The sequence below is a fragment of the Podarcis vaucheri genome (assembly GCF_965113315.1).
Source record: "Podarcis vaucheri genome assembly, chromosome: 15".
NCBI classification, from domain to species: Eukaryota; Metazoa; Chordata; class Lepidosauria; order Squamata; family Lacertidae; genus Podarcis; species Podarcis vaucheri.
In genome coordinates, this window is record NC_138753.1 from 6020290 (window position 1) to 6042583 (window position 22294).

The 22294-nt window shown below is 47.8% G+C and overlaps 1 protein-coding gene across 6 annotated transcripts in view; it reads right to left on the reverse strand.

Annotated features, from left to right (window-relative positions):
* BCAS3 (BCAS3 microtubule associated cell migration factor) overlaps positions 1 to 22294 on the reverse strand; it is a 466426-nt gene that overhangs the window by 202968 nt on the left and 241164 nt on the right. For all 6 annotated transcript variants that reach the window (XM_082200800.1, XM_082200797.1, XM_082200799.1 and 3 more), the window contains 2 exons: positions 21047 to 21243; positions 18428 to 18525 (listed from right to left, as the gene is read on the reverse strand). In XM_082200800.1, the coding sequence (XP_082056926.1) occupies positions 18428 to 18525; positions 21047 to 21243 (295 nt within the window). The remainder of the gene's footprint in view (positions 1 to 18427; positions 18526 to 21046; positions 21244 to 22294) is intronic.

Genomic DNA, 22294 nt, shown 5'->3' on the forward strand with positions numbered 1-22294 from the left:
TTGTTGCGTTTTTGAAACTGTAAAATAAAGTGACCATTTATTTTTATTTTTATTGGCATGGCTGGAATGCCAGACCAGCCAGCTTCTGTACATGGAATTGTCAAAGGCAAGGGACATCCCTCTTTCTCAGGCAGCAAAATGTCTTGCGCCTGCCCTGGTGACATGGATGGGAAACCAACACATTTGCCCAACCCTACCTGCTCTTACATCTTCAGCTGGCTCTGTATCCAGCTCACAGTACTGCAATGTGCACCAGTCAACAGATATTCAAGTTTCAGCAGCATTTCCCAGGCCAAAACTTTGCAATAAAAAAATCTTTAAACTGGGAAGAGCATCGCTTCCGATTTAGCTCACCTTATTGTGCATCAAACTTTAAAAACAGTGCTTTCAAGTGCCTCTTTTCTGGGCCTGCAAAGAGGCCGCTGTTCGCTACAACACGGGTTTAAAAATAACGGAAATCAAAAAGGCGAAATGTAAATGATTTAAATGAGTGCATATGTTCTTTTGTAAAATGCATCATAGCAGCTGCAATGTGCTTCCCCCGCCCCTGCTTTTACCCGTGTTTTAGATTCAAATCAAAGGGGAAACGGCTCACTTAGAATATGGTGAATTTTTTATCTGTGTTTTTAAGGGGAAAATGTACTTATCTGTGTTTTACAATATGCTATATTTGAAAACAAAAAGGAAATGGATAAAAAATAGAACAGTGGCATGAAAGGACCTTTTCCTTTTTTCCTCCTTCTCCCATTCAAGTTATCTGAGATTAAGTTTCACTTGAATTTTAAGAAGAATACCTACCTAGGGCTCTGTTTCAACCAACCATCACATCTGAGGGTCACAACTAACCCGCCCCAGGGTACAAAAATTAAGCAACCTTTCGCCCCACCCCAGCTTATATTTCATGGGTCCTCCTCACGGTAAGAGGGTCACAGCTCTGTAGCATTTCAGCCCCTCTTGTGAGCTTCGTCTAGCACTTTTGTGAGGTGGAAGGACAGCACTGGACTTGATCCAGAAGAGCTGAATTGTAAAAGGTTAAAGGGGTGCCTACTTAATGTGTGTTCAAGCTCTAATTATCACTAGCTGTGATTTTTGCGCCTTATTGTCATATAACTCCCACCTGACCTTTTTCTCCTTCGTATACCTGCCAACTAAGATTTCACGTTGAGCAAAAGATGATGTGGGCTTAAATGCACAAAAGATTATGCCCTGATAAATCTGGAAAGTGCTTAAGCTGCCACAAGGTACCCCTCCCTACAACAGAGTAACACAGCTACCCCTCTCCATGGGTGAAATGTAAGAGAACAGTGCTTTTGAGCATACACCGTGCACCTTTCCTTTCCCACGGAATAACTGCAGCCCATCTCCATCCTCATGGGACTAGGCCCTCTGTTGAGACATGGAGCAAAAAAGAAAAAGAAAACATCAATAGGGTCTCCAGATGGCACTACAAAGATTTTTCTATCCACAATGGGGGGGGACCTTAGGTGGAGATGGCAGGCTGCAGGGGATCCCTTGGAAGCCATTGCAAGCTCTTTTTATCTTCAGCACAATTAATATTTCTTCAGAAGTCCTTCTGAGGACCCCCAGCTTCTGTGCTTATCCACAAAGGGAGATCAGGGCATCAGATCTAATTAGAATCAAAACTGCCCACCTTTCTTAACCTCAAACCTTATCTACGCCAAGCAGTTAACAATGGCTACGATCAAACAAAAAGTGAGCAGGCAGGTGTCAAAAGCTAGACGAACTTTCGCTTCTTCTCTGGACAAGAAAATATCTGCATTCTGTATTATTACTCACAATCAAACAAGCACCATTTGTGATCTCAGAGATTTGTTGCTATCACCACTATCATCACCGCACCCCGAAAAGCTGGCAGGAGTAGCTTTGTGAACTGACAGAGAACCTGGAGATAAGTTCACAGTACTGCATCTTCCAGGGTTTTGTACTAAATGTTTGTTAGTCTTGTTTAAATGCTTCCAACAGCAAGGTGGCCAGAGCAGCAGGGCTGTGGGTTTCATATCAGTCTGTGGCATGGGATTGGCCTTCCTTGCGTCACATGACTTGCCAAACCAGGGCATCCCAGACTAACAACTGTAGTTCCTTGCTCCAGGCAGTGCCCCCTTGTGGTGCAGGCAGCAGGGAATCAGCAACCTGATCTGCAAGGTTCCCAGTTCAATTCCCCACGGCGCCTGGCACCTGGAAGTGATTTGATGTAACAAATTCAGTCCTCGCAAGGCTAAAAGGACTACCCCCTTTGGCAAATATGGATCTCCTTAAGATGGGACTGGTTTCCCAGAGCCATTGCAATGTAAAAAAGTGCACAAGAATGCACTGAGGTTCGGATTTGGTAGGCTTCCAGTTCAACTGGATCATTGCCTGGGGAGATGATCTGATCTCTCCTGTAAAGATCCATAGCAGATTGGGCTTACCCCAATGCATTTCTAATAAAATGTGTAGCATCGCTAATATAGAAGGCTCGCGGCAGAATTATTGTGCAAGCCTCTGCCTTCTTTCCTATCCGTCAAGCTAAACCACGGATACCCACAAAGGCAACATGACACTGTGAAAGGAAAACACACATATACACCCAACCACAAAAGGACAAGGTTATTTGCGGTTCCAGTTTATGCACCGTGAAACAGACTTTCAAATATCTGTAAGAGCAAATCTTTGTAAGAAATGCAGAGCAAGTGAGATAATACCTTCTGGGGGCTAGACGAGGGTTTTGTAGTCCATGCTTCTTCACGAAGCTTATGTGATGAGAGCAAAGGTGTCAAGGAGGAAGGAAAGAAAGAAGACACATCTGCAGGCAGGCAGTAATGCCGCTTTATATGGAGACACATCATCCGTCCATTTAGCCCTTTAATGTCTACTCTGACTGGCAGGAATTTCTAAGGCACAGTCCTCTTATTGAAGGAGTTTTCTATTTAAAGTGATATGTACCGTCCAAGCCAGGGATCAGCAAACTTTTTCAGCAGGGGGCTGGTCCATTGTCCCTCAGACCTTGTGGGGGGCGGACTATATTTTTTGGGGGGAAATGAATGAATTCCTATGCCCCACAAATAACCCAGAGATGCATTTTAAATAAAAGCATACATTCTACTCATGTAAAAACACCAGGCAGGTCTCACAAATAACCCAGAGATGCATTTTAAATAAAAGGACACATTCTACTCATGTAAAAGTACGCTGATTCCCGGACTGTCCGTGGGCCGGATTTGGAAGGCGATTGGGCTGGATCCGGCCCCCGGGCCTTAGTTTGCCTACCCATGGTCCAAGTCCTTGTGCAAGAATCACTGAATAGACACACAGCTCACCCAGTCACAGCCTTGTTCCACACTAAGGTGAGATGTATTGCATTTCTATTTAAATTATAGCCTTTATTTCTAATTTGGTTGGTGAAACTGGTCGCCACTGGGGGCATAGACAACCCCCCCCCCAAAAAAAAATTACATGCTGTTGCTTGGTGCCCCTGGTCTATCAGCTCCTGGAAGGCATGTTCTGTGGCCACTACTTCCACAGGTAACTGTCAAGGGAGGAGGCCTAAGGGTGATGGGAAAGCCAAGGGGGTGATGGCACTGCTGCCGCCCAGGCACCTCTCTGGTTCATGCCATCCCAGGGCTCTCCCGACATTCAGTGTAACAACTCACAACCTGCTATACTTGACAGGAGGCTCGTTGCTGTAGCCTAGTTAAGTTGTAAAAGAGGGCAGTGCTCAGTGCGGCTTATCAGTCCCAAGTCAGTGTTGTTGAGAATTTGCCCCGTTGAACTTGGAGAGAGTTGCTTTACCCAGTAAGTATAGATAGGGATTGGTTGTTAAGGAGTTACAGTGCATTTCTAGTCATCAAGTAAATGAATTTAATGGGGCTAGGATGGCAGCCTTGGTGCTATCGAACAGATTGTGCCCATGTAAACATTACAAGTTTGATTGCTTGCAAAGAAGGCGGCAACCATGTACCTGCTTATTGGGGTAGATTGGCTGTGAGGTGTTAAGAAAGAGTCTAAGCTCAGGGCAGTTCTCCAGCGACCACCTTTTGCTGCCTTTCCTCCTGTGCCTTCAGCACCTGGTTCAGCAAACCAGGCAGATGAGAGACGGTGGATCAAGGATACCCCCTAGGCTGCGTTCCTAGCCTGCATTCAGCCAGAGAACCCCATGCTGGGACACACCAGCCCACAACAAACCTTCACATCCACATGGAGCATTTAATCAATGGAATTAAAGCATGCACAACTAAATCAAAACTAACTAATTTCATTTGAGCAGTAATTTTTAGACAAATAATGGGGCTATTGTGGTGAAGTGATTTGGGGGGGAGGGAGAGAGGGGAACCCAGTTCCTTGGTAAGGGCACAAGGGACCCTAGATATACCTCTGCTACCACCTCGTACATAGCCAACAGAGGTAATCTAGTTATCATTTTAAAAAAGAAAGCGAAAGGAGGAAGTGAAACGAGAAAAAACACCAAAGTGAAAATGAAGGAGGCCTGAGCGTGCATCCGAAAGGCAGCGAATGCCTTGGGGTCACGCTTCATGTTACTGCTTTGGAGTAACCCCTTGATTAGAGGTTCTGTTTCCAAAGGATTTCCTTTGGTTAAGGAACAGGGGGAGGGAGAACGATAACCTTCCATTAAGAGTTAAGATCTTTTTCAAAACACAGCTCACTCAGGTTTTCATCTGACACCAACAGAGGCAGAGCTTGGCCTCCTTTGGAACAATGGGAACCATGGATCCAACAGCACCATAAAAAGGATGTATTCACTTAGAGGCATGACATCCTGAATGCTGGACTAGAGGGTTGTTGTTGTTGTTTGCTGCTCTTCATCAGCTGGTCCCAGCTTACAGCAATTTAAAATTCAGATTTTTAACTCAGTGAAAACAAATCACAGCCATAGGAATAGGGTGGGTCCCAAAACCATACATCTCAGGTGTCAAAGGTCAGGGTCAAGAGCTGTGTCTTCAGCATTCGCTGAAAACTAGGCAGTGACAAAGCCAGACACGCTTCTTTGGGGAGGGCATTCCACAACTTAGGGGCTGCCACAGATAATGCCCTCTCCCTGGCCACCTGCACCTCCACCTCCATATTTCTGAACTACCAAGAGGGTCCCTCCCCTCTGGTGATCTTAACACTCGGGGAGGGTTGATAGGGAAGGAGGCAGTCTTTCAAGCATCAGGTATATGTGCAAGGCCCCTTAGCCTCAGCCTAGGCTCATATGATTAATCTGCTTTCCCAGGAACTGAAACTTGCCTTTTCTGGACCAATGTTCTGTTTATACCCTGTGGGCTGACAGCCATGCTCTACCTCCACTGTCAGAGGCAGTATGTCTCTGAATGCAAGTGGGGAAAATGCTGTTGCACTCAGGTCCTGCTTACAGGCTTCCCAGAGGTATCTGGTTGGCCACTGAAAACAGGATGTTGGACTCAATGGCAGTGGCGTAGCGTGGGTTGTCAGCACCCGGGGCAAGGCAAGTAATTTGTGCCCCCTAACCCGTGGATTTGCGCCCCCTAACCCGTGGATTTGCGCCCCCTAACCCTAACCCCAGATGTTGCGCCCGGTGTGGCCGCCCCCCCTGCACCCCCCACGCTACGCCACTGCTCAATGGGCCTCTGGACTGATCCAGAGTAATTTATGTTCTCATTTTCTTGTGTTCTTAGTGCAGGAACTTTGAACCTGTGGCTTGCCAAAGGCTGCTGAACTATAACTCCCATCAGCCCAGGCAAGTATGTCCAATAGCCAGGGATGATGGGAGCTGCAGTTCAGCAACATCCGAAGGGCCAAAGGTTCCTCACACCTTTCTTAGCCTGCTCCTTTCTTGGCACCCAATATCCTGGGGCAAAACTCTGCCAAGATCAGACAATTAGTCTTACCTAAACTCTCCCCCCCCTTCATACTTTGCCTTCCCTTGAAATTTATTGGGATGTTTTGCCCAAACAAGAGCTTTAAAATTTGTCTCTCATCAACTTCCTGTCACTCCTGGATGAGAACGACCTTTTCTTGTGCAGCACACCTTCTTATGATGCTTATGTGAATAATAATAATAATAATAATAATAATAATAATAATAATAATAATAATAATAATAATATACCCAATCTGGGGCTCCCTGTGCCATTAACTTCTGAGCCCCATTAACTGGTCAAGACATCAATCACAGAGACAGCGACGTCAGGGCTGGCGGCAAGTGGGGAGACACTGAGGACTGGCGCAACTAGGTCCTGTTTGCTGCACAACCCTAAATGTTTGCATGTGTTGCTCGCTTTCTTCCAATTTCAAGATGATTTAAAGCCTGCAGAATATTGATTTCCTCGCCTCTTGTAATTGGAGAGATAAAGCAAGCTAAGCAAAGACAGAAGCGGTGTTCCTGCTGAGCGCCCCACTTTCTCCTAACCTAAATAGGTGGAGGCTTGCAAGAAAGGAAGTCAGAGAATTCCAATGAAAAGAGAAAAGGAAGTGGGCACTGCAGCTTGCAGGTTTGTTTCTGGTCAGGAATGGAAATCAGTCAAGCGAGTGGTTGGTATTGGTTAAAGCTGCTGCTGTTTTCTAAGTCCGCAAATGAAGCTTAACTAAGGTTTTAAAAATCAAAGGCAACACCTTAAATTGGATTTGGGGAGACACCCTGGCAGACCAGTGGAGCTGATATCAGCAATGGTGACCACCTAAACCCCATCAGGAAACTGGCAACCATATTTTTGACCAGCTGACATTTCCGAAAGCCGTTCTCAGGCTGAAGTCTTCCCTGGCAATGCTACTTTGAGCTGGAGATAAGAGAGATGGAACCTGGGAACCCCTGCATATGAAGAAGGCGCTTTGCTGCTCAACGATGGGCCTGCCTTCTGAATGAATGCTGCAAAGATGGCCCAGGGATGTCAATGCTGATGATGGGCAGCAGCCTTGAGAACCTTAACTCAGGGGTGGTAAGCCCCAGCCCCATGCAGACCCCAGACCTCTCTGCCTGGGCCTTGGGACTCTCCCCACACCACACCCCTCCCCAGGCCACACCCCTCACTGACCGTGTTCGTGCCTGGCTGGAATGTGTCCTTGAACTCTGGTCATGCCTTTTGCTTGCTTGGGTGGAGAAGAGGGAGGGATGAAGGAGTATGTGTAGGAAATGAGCCTACCATACAAAGATAAACCTCATGTATCCGCCCACTTTGGCCTCTAACGCTGTCCATCACTAGTATATGGCCCTCACAAGCTTGCCCAGAAGGGAATGTGGCCCTCAGTTTGCAAAAGGTTCCCACCCCTGCTTTAACTAGACTGAAAACAAAGCCTGCTGCATTTTGAACCTCCTTAGCTCCCTCCAGACACTCAAACAAATTCAAGGATTTCCATTATTGTGAACAACCGAGGGGCGCGCGATGGGGAATGGGGTCAAATCCCCTCCCTCCCCCGGTCACTGTTTCTTAGATTAGCTCCATGTCGCCTGAATGAAGCCACTGTCTGCAACAACCACCCTCCTTGATACCATCCAGGTAATTACTGGTTCAGGTGAAGGATTTCAGGGCATCTTAATTACACATCCCTGCAGCCAACCAGGACCCTGCGGGCAGCGGCTCTTACCAGCGCAGCCTACTTATTCGCGACGCCAGGCCTCCCCTGGCCCTCTCAACGCCAGTAATAGGAAACCGGTGGCCGTTCGGGCCTGTCAAGCAGTTGCCGGCGGCGATAAGGGCCGCACGGGAATTCCCCAACGCCGCCAGCTCCCATCGGCTGGCTGCATTCACACATCTCTGCTACCTGAGTAGAGCTGCGCTCTGCGGCTCCCGGGCAGCACTTCAAGTGACTCTACAACGTTTGGGGATAAATATTTGATGGTGCCTGAGAGGGAAAGGGAAGCTGAACACGCTGATGCAGGCAAGAGGTGTTCGTGAAACTGAGAGACAGCGACAGAGAGAGAGAGATGGACCCAGAAAGCAGTGCAGCCGCCAGTCTGGCCCATAGGGCTGTGTCCATTGGCCACTGATAGGCCTGAATCACAGACTTTGGGGAGCTGGGCCAAAAACGTGCAGCCAGTTCTGTCTCTTTGCAGGAGCATCATTGTGTTATGATGTCAGCTTTTGCTCCACAGCTCCCCCTGTGATTGGTGCCTGCCTTTTCCTGTCCCCTACGTACATCTTCCACTTCCTGTTCACTGGAACCAGCCTCTTCCCTTCCCTTAATCCACACACCCTCCAAGTGTCCCCATTTTCGAGGGATAGTCTTAGATTTATAGAAGCTGTCCTGGTTTCCGATTTGATCCCAGAACGTCCTGAGTCTCCTTAGGTCGTCCCTATTTTATCAGAAAAATGTTGGAGGGTATGGAGTTATGCGACCCCTGAGCCAAGGAGATAAATAACTATACAGCCTTCAGAAGGCATCCCTGCATATGGAAGTTTTTTAATGTTTAATGTTTTATTATGTTTTTATATAGGCTGGAAGCTGCTCAGAGTACCTGGGGCAAGCCAGTCATATGGGTGGGATATTATTATTATTATTATTATTATTATTATTATTATTATTATTATTACTACTATTATTATTGATGATGATGTAGGAAGTCCCTATTTTCATCAGAGAAATGTTGGTGGGTATGTATCTGTGTAACTCCCTCTGCCATCTTTGGCCTGGTCCACACACGCCTGAGAATTTAGGTGGGGAACAGGTGGGCTGAGACTTGAGGTGGCAAACTGGGGCTAGACTGAAAATGCTAGAATCGTCTCCCCCACCGCATGCTTTGCCACAAGAGAGAGAGAGACTCTGTTGCAAAAGGGAAAATAGCACAGCAAGGGACAGGCAGGAATCCACACCCCTTCTTTTGTTCGTAGTTATTCAAAAATGACATCTCCCACCCCTGTGTTTGAAGTGGTACAAACCACTCCACCACCTCATTCTGCTGAACGTACAGATCAGACCTCTGTCTGCACATGAAAGGAGCAAACAAAGCTCATAGCCTTTGTTCCACACTCTGCCCCTGCCTCTCCCTGCTACACTCTCCTGACTCTGCAAGCTTTCCCCTTGTTCTCCAGCCTGGTCGGTCTTTGCTTCCTGCTCCTTTCTCACCTTACCCACCTGGGTTGCCTTTCTGGGAACTAATATTGGCCTGCTGCTTAGCCCAATGATTTTGCCTTGCCTTTTGGCTATGTATGCCTCAGCCTGACCTCACATTGAATTCCTCTAGTGCAGCCTTCTCCAAGCTGGCACTGTCCTGATGCTTTTGGACTCCAACTCCCATCAGCCCCAGCCAGTGTGGCCAATGGTCAGGGATGATGAGAGGAGTCCATGATGTCTGGAGGGCTGTGCTAATGTATGACGTGTTGATTCTCTGTTCACTTTTCCATTCCAGATTTGATCCCAAAGGAGTTCTAATCTTACAACGAGAATAAAGTGTGCAAATCGAGCTCATTATCATACCCACTTCATTAATGTGAGTGGCCATGGCAGCTGTTTGGCTGTGCGTGTGCCCACAATCCCATGCAGACAGCATAGGAATTTACAGTCATACCTCATGTTGCGTCTGCTTCAGGTTACGTGTTTTCGTGTTATGTCCCACAGCAGCCCACTAGTACTGGAACGGGTTACTTCCGGATTTCGTCGCTCGCACATGCGCAGAAGCGCTAAATCGCGCCACGCGCATGCGCGGCACTTCAGCTTGCGTCAGTTCCGTGTTATGGATGGGCCTCCGGAATGCATCCCGTCCGTAACACGAGGTTCCATTGTACTAGTCAGCTGCAGGCAAACTATTATTTCAGCCTTCAACAACATGGCGCCCTCCAAATGTTCTGGACTACAACTCCCATCAGCTCATCCGATCCTAAAAGCTGTTTGACAATCCCCAGGGAGGTTCGTCTGACGCCTAAGCCAAGTGAAAATGTTCCCCTTCAACTTCTCTTAAATGTGTTTGTGGGAGGGGGGTGTTATTGGTTTGTTTTTGCTCTAACTATTTATTTGTGCTTTTATTCTGTGTTTTCATCTTGTGAACTGCCCTAAGATCTTCAGATGAAGGGTGATATATAAATTTAATAAATACAATAAATAAATTTTGGAAACATCCTTTTTATCAGAACAACTGATGAAGGCGGAAGAAGAAATGTTTTGCTATAATAATTTAACATTTCTGTTTTGTTAGTCAACCTCACCAGCTGATGTGGAAATGTGGGGGACTGAACTGAAGAGTGGGAAAATGCAAGAAAATGAGATTGCCAGATTCTCCTACCCCTAACATCCTCAGTGGCTCAATCCTCAGCGGCTCCCTCAATGTGCGCAGGTCAGTAAGGGAGGAGGAAAATCAGTGAAAGACAGTTTGCCCTCTATTACTGACCTCCTCCTGCAAGAAGAGAGTCCTGGGCTGGTTGTAGGGCAGACCCATGCAGAACAGCTCAAGAGGGTGGCTCAGCCGGCTAGCCAACCACCCTCTGTGAATGGAGTGTGCACCCTGGGACACTTCCCAAAGCCCTTTGCAGCACAGTGCTGTGAAACAAAGGCAGAATAATTCCTCAGCCATAGATCAGTGTAGAAAGGATTCCCTGGAGCCACTGGATTCTGCTGGAGCCACTTAATTACTGTGAACTTAACAGAACACACATACAACTGCAGTGACTCCCATGATCTCCTCTCTCTCGCACACAAATCCTCTCTCTGTCTTTCTCTCTCTCTCTCTCTCCTATCAGGACTGCTAAGAGCTAGGCACTGTGCTTTTTTTTGGTAAAATCCTAAATTTGGAAACCTGGCATTTTGTCTTTGTCAATCTGGAGCAGCATCTGGAATTTCCGTGCCTCTCCTTCCTCCGGGGGATATACTTCCCCTGATGTACATTAATCTTCCATTTAAAGCTGCATCCCCCCTCAAAAGGCCACCACCCCTCCCTGATTTTATGCAGGCGACCTCCCCTCCAACAACAGCTCACATTTACCTCCTTAAGGATACAGAAATGCCCCGCATAATCTTTGCGCGCATTTCCATTACCCGCGCACGGTTTGGGGTTGCTTTGCGATCACCACATTAAGTGGCAGAATTTAATTTATTATCCTGAAGCCCCCAAATGCACCAGAACACTCTGCTTCCCGCAGTACCAATTTTCTTGCTTTGTGATCACCTCCAAGGGCTATTTCCTTCACCCACCCCTTGCCCCCCCAACGGTGGCGTTTCCTTAACAAGATTTTACTAGTGTACATTTTTGATGCTATCGTTCCTGTCACTTATCCAGGGCCATAACAGCATTTCGAGCCAAGCAGGGGACAGCCGCGGCGCCAAGCTGCTGACTCGTCCACAAATTGAGCCCTGCCTCATGACCCTAGGAAAGCCAAGGCTCCTCCTACGCACACACACAACTCCAGAGCTGCCACTGTGTTTCAGGAGGACAAAATCCTAAGCAGCATTTTATCCCCCCCCCACTCATATCTTGGGCCATCAGTTTGGCCAACTATCTCTTCTGTGTGTGTGTGTGTGTGTGTGTGAGAGAGAGAGAGAGAGAGAGAGAGAGAGAGAGAGAGAGAGAGAGAATTAATCTATATGAATATTTTGGTGTTATTCAGAATAGAAGGATTTCTTCTCATGATGCACAAAGTATGGAATTTCTTCCTACGAGAGGGGCCACCAACTTGGAAGACTGAAAAAAAGGATTGGACAAATTCACGAAGGATAAGGTTATCAATAGGTAGCATCCATGATGGATATGTTCTTCCTCCGCTCTTGGAGGCTGTATGTCTCTGAATACCAGTTGCTGGAAACAATATAGGCCACTTGCCTGATCCAGCAGGGCTTTTCTTCTTACCAGCTTCTCAGCTGTGTTCTAGGGTACCCTGTGGCTCCTTGGGAGTTTTCCAGTAAGAACACTGGTAACAGCAGTCAAGCTGGCCTGAAAGACAGGCTGTCTGAATAGTACCAACTGTCCCTTGGGATGTGCAGAGTGTTGGGTCTGCACAGACTCCCTGTGAGGCACACCCAAGTGGGTCCCCTTATACTTCCCAGAATCCTCTGCCACCCAGCTGCACAAACCCTGCTACTGCCCAGGACCTGGCAGACGTTGCTAGACTACAATTCCCATCACCCCTGACCTTTGGCTACGCTGGATGGGGCTGATGGGAGCTGGAGTCCCAACATCTGGAGGTCAATGGGTTTGCAACCCCTGCTCTCTAGACACCACACAAAAACCTTTAGGAGTCTCTTGCTGTAGCCTCGGTCTCCAGAGGCAGTTAAACCATCCGCATGTTCTGAATCAGCGATGTGGGCCAAACAGGTTGATGTCACTAGCTTAAACATTTTGCAAGAGCCATTCTCCCTCTCACCACCACCGCCACCTGCCCCAACTCCAGCTGCAATGTCAATATTATCATAATGCAAGACTGCAGTGCCTGGCAGCTCCCATCATTTCTGAAATTCTGCCCGTGAGGCTAGGCCTTTAAATAGCAAGATGCCGAATGCCGAGCCCTTTGAAGGCTGTCACCAGCCCGCCAGTTGAGTGCTTTTACTAGCGCAGTGTTTGTTTATACAGACTTGACAGACGGGACTGTTTGCACAGCTAGATTTCACAATGCAACAAGGCAGGTGACACGTGGCACACCCCTTCAAAGACATGTGTATGTGTGTGTGTGCATAGCCCACCTTGTATTCTATCTAATGGTGGAATCCGTGCATGAGAACGTAAGAAGTCCCACCCAGTCCAAAGTCCTGTTCTCACACTAGCCACCTGGATGCCTGTGAGAAGCCCACAAGCAGAACCCAAGAACAAAAGCGTTTTCCTTTCCTGTGGTTTCCAGCAATTGGCATTCATAAATCTGAGCATCAAAGATGCAAGGCTGGGTTAACCTTGAAATTATTAGAGGTACTGATGTGTATATTTGTATTTTGAACCAGGGTCTCCAGCATCTCACCCCGCTGTGCTATTGGCACTCTGGTCCCTCAGCAAACCAGACTAGGCTCTGTGGCTAAAGGGCACAGGAAGCAGAGTCAGACCATTGGTCCCTCTAGTAGAATCAGTGTCTACATGGTCTCACGCAGGAGAAACCTGACCTGCAGAGCCTAGGAACTGAACCTGGGACCTTTTGTGTGCAAAACAAGAGATCAAAAACCAATCGAGGGGTGACAGGTTTCTAGACAAACTTTCCAGCCAAGCCAGTTCTTCAGGCTGAGTGACTTCTCACATGGAGGAGCCAAGCAGGCTTTGTGGCTGTGCCTTGCCTTGCCCTGCCTGATCCCACATATGACCTCCAGCCTATCTGTGGTCACTTCTCCTTGTCTCAGGCCCATTTGGCCATCTCCTACCTATGTTGGAGTCAGATCCTGTGGCAAAGACAGGCACCAGGCTTGACAGGTACAACCAATATAGGTATTTGTCAGCCTAGAAGAGCCCTTCTGGATCAGGCCAAAAGGGAGTCCAGCACCCTATTTTCAGAATGGCCAACCAGTTGCCTATAGGAAGCCCACAAGCAGGATTTGAGAGGAACAACCTCTCTTCACCTCTGAGAGAAGGCATGGCTGGGAAGGGTACGTGGCCTGGAGGGTGCCCTGAGGGCCAGATAGAGAGACTTGGAGGGCCGCATTCACCCCCTGTAGCTGAGGTTCCCCCACCCATGCACTACTTCATTTCTTGCTCTGCTTCTGCTTGTTTCAAGTCACACCTGCCCAGCTGCTGGGGCAACAGAGTGCCATTCAACAAGTTTTGATGCACAGTAGACCCGCTGAATTTAATGAGCATGGATAAGTTAGGACCATTAACTTCAACAGGTCAGCTCTGAGTGAAACCTAGTTGGGTAGTGCTGCCGGTATATGCCCTGCCTGGTTCCCCTCTCCTGTTTTTAAAGAAAGTGGCAGGCTGTAGAAGCCACAATGTTAATTTCCCCTAATACTCTCTATGTAGTGTCACTGTAAGGCAGAGCTTTCCAAACTTTTCATGTCGGTGACACACATTTTAGACATGCATCATTTCACGACACAGTCATTCAGTTTTACTGGCAAACCAGAGGTTAATCTAACCCCTTTCCAGCCCTGGGAGTAGTGCAGAGAGAGTTCACACGATACACCTACACTGCAGCCGACACACTAATGTGTCCCAGCACACAGTTTGGAAAGCTCTGCTGTAAGGCATCATGGGAAATTTAAATGGCAGCTCCAGAATCCAGCTGTCCACTCCTGCCCATGATTGGGTAAGCGATAGTCAAGTCCTTGACATAGCTGGGGTGGGGCTGATAAGTCCATTTCAGACCTGGAACCAGCTCCTATGCCCAGAACAGTGACCTTCTGGGAAAGGGGTTCGTCTGCAGGCGGGTTGTGTTTCATCTTACATACTTTGAAAATAAAAATGTTTAAGGTTTGGGGCCAGGATGCAAGAGCGCTGCCAGATGTTTGTGAAGCATTGCCTTGGCTCATTTGTCCAATTCCCCATCAGTGTTCCAGTGCAGGAGCTGCTCTACATGTATATCCATATTCATAATTCAGCAGCTCCTTTTTAATTTTTTTAATTAAAAAACCCCTCTTAACTATCCCCCTGGAATCAGTTATGCCACCATCACATCTCACACAAAGGAAAGAACTGTCCTCCATGCTGGTGGGAGGGGGGAGAGAGGGAAAAGCGAAGGCTATAAAATGTGCTGTAAGATCAATTAAAGATGAAAAACACACACTTGCAACTTTCTGATGGGAAGACCAAGCGATGGGCCTTGATAAGGGAAGGCGCCACTTGAGCCGTATCTCCAAGCAACAGGCAATCAAAGAGCCAGATAAGCATCTTTAGAAGAGCGCAAGAGACTCAGGACGCAACGGGCCATAAGAGAAGAATCACTTCCTGGTTTGGGATGGGTAGTAAAAATTTATGACCTATTAACCCTCCACAAACCTTTACAAATAGAATAAAGAAGCGTGTGTGGAGGGGACACAGCGCATTTTCCAATAAATTGGTCATTGCGAAGAACACAGTGCCATTTTGGCAATCTCAGCAGGAAGTTGGAATATTTACAGTAGAACACGGCGTTACACAGTGGAGGAATGCCATTTGCAATCAAGAAGCTTCTATTCAAAGCTCTGCTTGACCAATTTGCTGCCTTTTAGTAAGCATCAAGGGTTGGTGGGGGGAACCATAGGAAGCTGCCTTATACTGAGTCAGGCCCTAATGACCGGCAGTGACTCTCCAGGGTTTCAAGCACGGGTCCTGGAGATGTGGGGATTGAAACCGGGTCATTCTGCAAGCAAAGCAGATGTTCTACCCCTGACCCACAGTGCTTTGGGTGAGTGAATGATCATCTGCAACAGAGAGGATGAGGAAGAACTCTTCTCCCACGGCATCTTGGCCACCCCACCCCCCCAAAAAAACCCCTAGGCATGACATTGAACTGGGGAAGGGGGAATGCAGGCTAAACAGAAACACATCATGCAATTATTTCAGTTCCTTGTATTTCAAAAAACTGGGGAATGTGTGGCCTTCCGGACATGGCTGGACTGCAGCTTCCGCCATCCCTGAGCACTGGTCATGCTGGCTGGGGCTGGAGGACCGCAGGTTTTGAACCCACTGCTCCGAAGAACATTGTCCTAACTCAGAGGGAACTGCCTCTTCTGAATAGAGGTGTTCTGCCATCTCTCCCACACAGAAGGGAATGTTACTTCTTGGAGCACTGGCCTTCCAGATGTCATTGGATTCCAACGCCCGTCATCCATGACCACTGGCAATGCTGGCTGGGTGTCGGAGTCCAACCATATCCAGAAGGCCACCGGTGCCCCAGCTCTGCATCAGAAGATTATACCAAAGGGTTCTTGGCTGGGACACACCTGAGAGTCAGCCCAGTTGGCGCCTGCCAATGACGCAGTCTGGGGGTGGGGCACAAATATTGTGAAGAAAGATGGAGGGAGCTGGTGACTGCCAAGGGTGCAAGGGATGCTGTCAATACAGCTCCTGCCAGGGGCGTAAGAGAGCCAAGGTACACCTCTGGGTCTTGGTGAGTTTTCCCTTCCTTTTGTTGCATGTGCAGATCCAGCTTTGCAGCATGGGTCTTGGATGTCAAATTTCATCCTATGTTGGTTTTTTTTTTTTTAAGGGGTGGGGAATTCAGGCACCTTAAAATGAAGCATATTCCAACAATAAGGGAAGCCAGTTAGGCTTGAAAGTGGTGCAAGAGATCCTCAAGGGAATAGTGGCATTTCTGCACATAAATCATTTGAAAATTGCAACTGGCGGTGGCGGTAAAGGACTGAATGCCAGTAGCAAGAAACTACAGTAGCAGAGATTGCTCTTCTGCTCGGGTTCTGCTTGTGGGCTTCCCATGGGGCCACCGGGCTGGTCACTGTGAGGACAGGATGCTGGGCTAGATGGGCCCCCTTTGGCCTGATCCAGCTGCAGAGCTCTTCTTATGTTCTGACTGAAGAAGGTTGTCAAGAAGGGGCAGTGAGGAGTGTGGCCTGGAGGGAGCCTCGAGGGCCAAATCCGGGGAGGCTGCATTCAGACTCTGGGCCTGATGTCCCTCCTCCCTGAACTACAACGACACCAATGTCCATTGTGTAACTCGCACCTTATCCCATGAGCTGCAAGCTTAGAGCAGCTGCCCAGACGGTTAGGCCATTCACGAATCAAAACACTAGACTGAAAAGTAATTATTAAAACATTTCAATAAATACACTTGGCAGCTTGTGTGATGCCTGGATTAAAACTTTGCTTCTATAGAAAGGAAAGAGAGAGAGAGAGGAGAGGAGGGGGGATTGGGAGCCCCCCCTCCACTCCCCTTTAAACAACTTTCACAAATCAATTTTCTCTATGTGTTTCAGTTTCCTTTGACAGTTTAAACCTCAATCCAATCAGCAGTCTCCAGGGATTTCCGAATCACTAAAGATTAAAATCCTCCTCAAGCCCCAAGTGTTTTTGCTAATGCTGTGTGTTTAATAACTCCACTTGTGAGAGATTTTGCTGGAGAAAATCCGGCGGTGCTGAACCCTTCGAAAGCTATACAGCTGAATTAAAATGTAAGGCTGTGCTGTCCTTCTCTCTGGACGAATATGGTAAAGGCACTGCCACGAATCATGGAAGCTGGTCCGGGGCTGACCTACCCCACAAGCTCTCTCATGCACTGAACCTGGGCAGAGTGGGACCAAATTCAGGCAGAGAGCATCTTGCTTATAACACCATGGAAGACATTAAGAGCAACCAAAGCACTGAGCCACGGAAGAGTTGCTAGGATCAGGTTAAGAAATTAAAAAGGGGAGGGAACAGAACACAGCATTTACTATGGGAGGAGGTCAACAGCTCAGTTTTAAATGCACATTATCTTTTCTCTGCTTCATACAACTATAGGCATTGTGCTCAAATTGTTAACAACTGGTTTCTGGCTAAGGGCCCCTCCAGACTGGTGGTTTGTTTGGGGGTGTATTCTGCAGCATGCCATTAAGACATTAATAGTACATGAGTGGTGGATTTATCCTGGACCATCCAAACATCACTCTGCTTTATTTTTTCCACGATGCTGCCACAATGTTATTGTCCTATTGCAACAAAAGCAGGACACCCCAGAAACAACAACACCCCCAAGCATTTTCAGTATAAAAAGTTGCAGGATTTCAGCAGGAAGTGACAGGTCATGCACTGATTGGAAACGGAACAGGATGTCTGCCTTGAAACGTTTGCAGGTGCAAACAACACTGAAGGTGAGACGGCATATAACCAGCCTGAAACTGCCACAAGCACAAATCATTGTGAATGCACAATAGGAATGGATGGCTGGAGAGACCCTGTCTCAGAATGATAGGGGGAAACACACACACACAAAAAGGAGAGGCAAAATGTTGTCTATTCCATCCATTCTCCCTATCTTGTAGAAGTAACTTTATAGCACGGGTGCCTAATGTGTAGCTCTCCAGATGCTGCTGAACTACAACACCGATCATACCCAGCCAGCATAGCCCATGTTCAGGGACAATGGGAGTGGCAGTCTAACATCATCTGATTTAGAGATCAAATGAAATAAGACGTAAGGAGATGACATTGCTCTTTTCCAACCAAGCTCTGTATTTAAGTCAATCAGGTGTTGATCAGGCCATGGCTGACTGATCACAACCACCCCCGCTTTCATTCTGCTTCCAAAAGATGACAACTACTACTGACCCAGGAAGGGGGAAACAGACCCAGCTAATTCTGCCCTGAAAGTTGTAGTGGCGGCCACAGCTCCTACATTCCGTCAAGACGTCCCAGAGAGTCCTGCCCACCAATTGGGCGCTGTCCTCCAGTCACATGGTCACAAACATGGCTCCTAGCATCTCCCTCAGTCTCACCTTCCTCCCTGCACTACCATACACCTTCATTCATCAGTGAAAGCAAAGCTTCTTGTCTTTCACAAGACTATCACCCGGAGGGCGGGAAACAACTCTTCCAAGTTCACTCTACAGCCACGAAAGGTTGAGGAGCAGTAATTCAGCGCACAACTGATAACAGGCACCCTTGAGAAGACCATGCATGTCCATTCATAGGAACGTTCCCTACCTGAGGTAGCATCGGCCGCTGTAGAAATTCCTCGGCGATCAGAAGTTGGACGTGACGACCCTGGCATGCTAACGGGTTCAGAGCGAACAGGCTGGATCCTGCAATGCAAAGTGCAACAGGTGGCTAGATGTAAATGCCGGTTCATTGAGGAAAAAAGGATAGCGATGCAGAAAGGGTAGCAAGTCAGAAAAGTGCATCAAGTCAGAAAGAGAGAAGTGCTGATTGACTGTGGTTGCACCCATTACCAGAAAGAGCTGGACTGTGTAACCCCAGAAGACAGCTGTGGTGCCTCAGCAGAGCTTGGCTCATACACAGAGGCACCTTTTCCTCAGAAAGCCTGCTTGTACAACCTGGGAAGGCTCAAGATGCTTTCATGCTCAGGACAGAAACACCCTATGGAGAGCCACTGTGGTGCTGTGGTTAGAGCAGGGGTGGGGAACCTGTGGCCTCCAAGTGTTGTTGGAATATAGTCCTCATAATCTCTGACCCCAGGCCATGCTGGTTGGAGCAGAAGTGAATTGGAGTTCAACAACCTTGGGAGGCCATCAGATTCCTCAGCCCTTGAGGAACTAGGACTGGGGAGGTCACAAAGTTAATTGGATGAGCCTGGACATCTTTCTTTCTTTCATTCATTCATTCTCTGTCTGTCTGTCTCTGTCTTTCATCTTCAGCTACCTCACAGGGTTGTTGTGAGGAGAAAGGGGAGGGCTTGAAATGGGAGGGAAGGTGGGGTATGAATGTAACAAAGAAAGAAATAGGGAACCATTCACAGACTAATTATCCTGCGGAACAATCCATTAGGAAGTCCTTCTGTAAAAGCTTTTCCAAAATGCATTGAAACTGCCTGGCTCCTATTCTGGTGTAGTTCCCATTCTCTGGAATATAAGAACGTAAGAAGCATCTGCAGGATCAGGCCAGTGGCCATTCTAATCCAGCAGCCTGTTCTTAGTGGCCAACCAGATACCTTAACGGGAAGCCTGAACATAGGAACTGAGTGCAACGGCACTCTCCCCACTTGTGATTCCCAGCCACTGGCATTCAGAGGCATACTGTCTGACAGTGGGGGCAGAACATAGCCATCATGGCTGGTAGCCTTGTCCTCGATGAATTAGTCTAATCCTCTTTTAAGATCATCCACGTTGGTAGCCATCACTGCCTCTTAATGGGAACTAATTCCTACATGCTATGCGAAAAGGGGCTGGCTTCTGTCTGTCCTGATCCCACCTAGCTTCCTTGGGTGCCCCAGAGTCCTAGTATTATGAGAGGGGGGGACCTTTCTCTGTTTTGTGCAGATGTTCCCACTGGATTGTGCTAGTGGTTCAGTTGAACTGTCCGCCTCCTGCTACTGCCCAAGTCTGCCTTCAGCACACTCTCAACAGATCTGCCTCCCCTGCTTTTACGATTTTATATATCCATATCAATCCAAATGCATTAGAATGGGGTAGAGAAAACCAGAGAGTACAAGTGAGGTTAAATAAGCGATGTTCTCCTCCACTCAGGTTATGAGTCACTCTAAGAAAGAACAGAAGCCGTGAACCGGCATTCGCTTCTGCTTTGTTATCCCGGGATGTTATCGCTGCTGGCAAAGGAGCATATTTCTACCATATGATTTAGCTGTGCCCGGTAATAACAAAATAATGAAAAACTACATGTTTTATACACGAGAAGGTTATTCAAGGCATTCCTCGGTTCAGCTTGAGTACCAGAGCAGCGGAGGCTGGTCCATTTGGGGGAAATGGCACTGGGCCCCACCAAGCTCAGTCTGCCCTCAGCCAGCCGCCATCTGCCTGCCCCCTTACTTAGAACCAGTCAAGCAGGTGGCACTGACCGTCAGTTTCCTCAGTCTCATTGTTGCCCCTTGTAGAACTCATCAGAAAAGATCATGGGGTAAAACTAGAATTAGTTGCCTCTTCCTGTCATTGGCTCTGGCTCAGCCAATCATTGGCTCTGGCTCCATTGTTGGGCTCCCTGCATCTTGCTAGTAGACCTGAAGGAACATCTCTGCCCTCATTGTTCAGCCCGGACACTGAGGTCCAGCTTTGAGCGCCTTCTGCCGGTTCCCTCATTGTGAGAAGTGAAGTTACTGGGAACCAGGGAGAGGGCCGTCTTGGCTGTGGCACCCACCCTGTGGAACACCCTCCCATCAGATGTCAAACAGATAAACAATTATATGACTTTTAGAAGATACGAGAAGGCAATCCTGCACAGGGACGTTTTTAATGGTTGATGTTTTATAGTGTTTTTAACATTTTGTTGGGAGCCGCCCAGAGTGACTGTGGCAACACAGTCAGATGGGTGGCATATAAATAAAAGTATTATTTTTATTTTGATTATGATTGTTATGGAACATGAGCCACCACTGCATGGAAGTGACTGAGCAACTGTGCTCAGCTGCTGTGCCCAGATGGAGGGGACTTTGCCCCTCACTCGGTAATTGGGGCCAGTTACAAGACCCATTGCCAACACAGCCCTCAGCAGACTGGCTTGATGGGATTCGGCCCACATTTTATGCGAGAGACTCACTTTTGTCAGTAAGCAGCTGGTTGTGTATGGCCAGAGGGATAACAACCAAGGAAATGCAAAATGAATAGTGTTTTCGTCTCTCTTTCTCTCTCTCACCTGAGACTGTTGAGATCCAGGTCATCCGTATCAAAGTCCAGGAGAGGCTGTGGGGTATCGTTAGGGCCGTGTGACTGAAGCACTGAAGAGCTGGATGAGATGACTGTGGTTTGGCCTGAGGGGTGGATGGTCTTGAACTGGAACTGCGGGCCCATCCACAGGCGCCGGTGAGGTCCGGTGTGAGTCACAATTTCAACCTAGAAGGGGAGAATCCAAACAGGGTTAAAGCAGTGCTTAATGGCTGTGATGCAAGTAAGTCCTGTAACCTCTTTATCAGGAGGTTCTGTCTATATCCCCCACCTGCTCCATGCAATAACTGAATTGCTGGGTTCAGAGGGTCCTAAAGATCTCTGAAAAGAATTGCAATAAAATGGCAGCCCTGTGTTGAGTGCTCCTGCAGGGCAGATTTCTTAACAGTCTGACATAGTCTTGTGATGCAACAGCCAAAGGAGCTCAGTGGATCCTCTATGTACTCAGGGAGAACAGGGGGGTGCTGTTTTCAGCAGCTGCCTTGCATCTGACATACCATCTAGTTCCATCATCTGCTTTCATCTAAAAAGGAAAACACCCCACTCCCTTCAATAGTGTAGTGTCAAATTCAGAAGTGAACGGTCACTTCAAGACAGTCACAGCCATGCCCCTCACAACAGCGTCCCCTTCTAAGATTATACAACCTTCTCAGATCATACAATAATCTTAGAGTCATATAATAATTATTATTAAGGATACACTGCAACGATCAGTGAAGCTCGCTGTGGGCAATGCCCAATCAGAAGTTCAGGGAGGCTGCCCTAAAGGGATTACTTGCTCTCCTATGAACTTGACCACATGCAGCAGTCATCTGCCCAAACTCTTTCCAACATACCCCTGCCCAGGGAGGGGGGCATTTTATGCTGATCCACCCCATCTGTGGAAGTCCTTCCTTAGGGAAACCTGCCTAGAGACAATTTTGTTATAGAGGCAACTCCTCAATTACATGTGTTCAAGGGACGCACAACCACGACTGCATGCACCACCGTGAACCCGGAAGAGGCACAAAGAGGGGCAAAAGCAGCCCTAAAAGAATGCAAAACAGCAAAAATGGTGCGAAAGCTGCATCTGCCAATCCCATGAGCCTTTGCAAGTGCAATCCCAGGAGCCCTTGCGCCAATCTTTGAGGCCTGTGGAGAGCTGGAGTTTAAGCAAGGAGGTTTAGGGGGTGTTTGCAGGCTTTTTCAATTGTGTTCCCAATATCCATGATTTTACTTA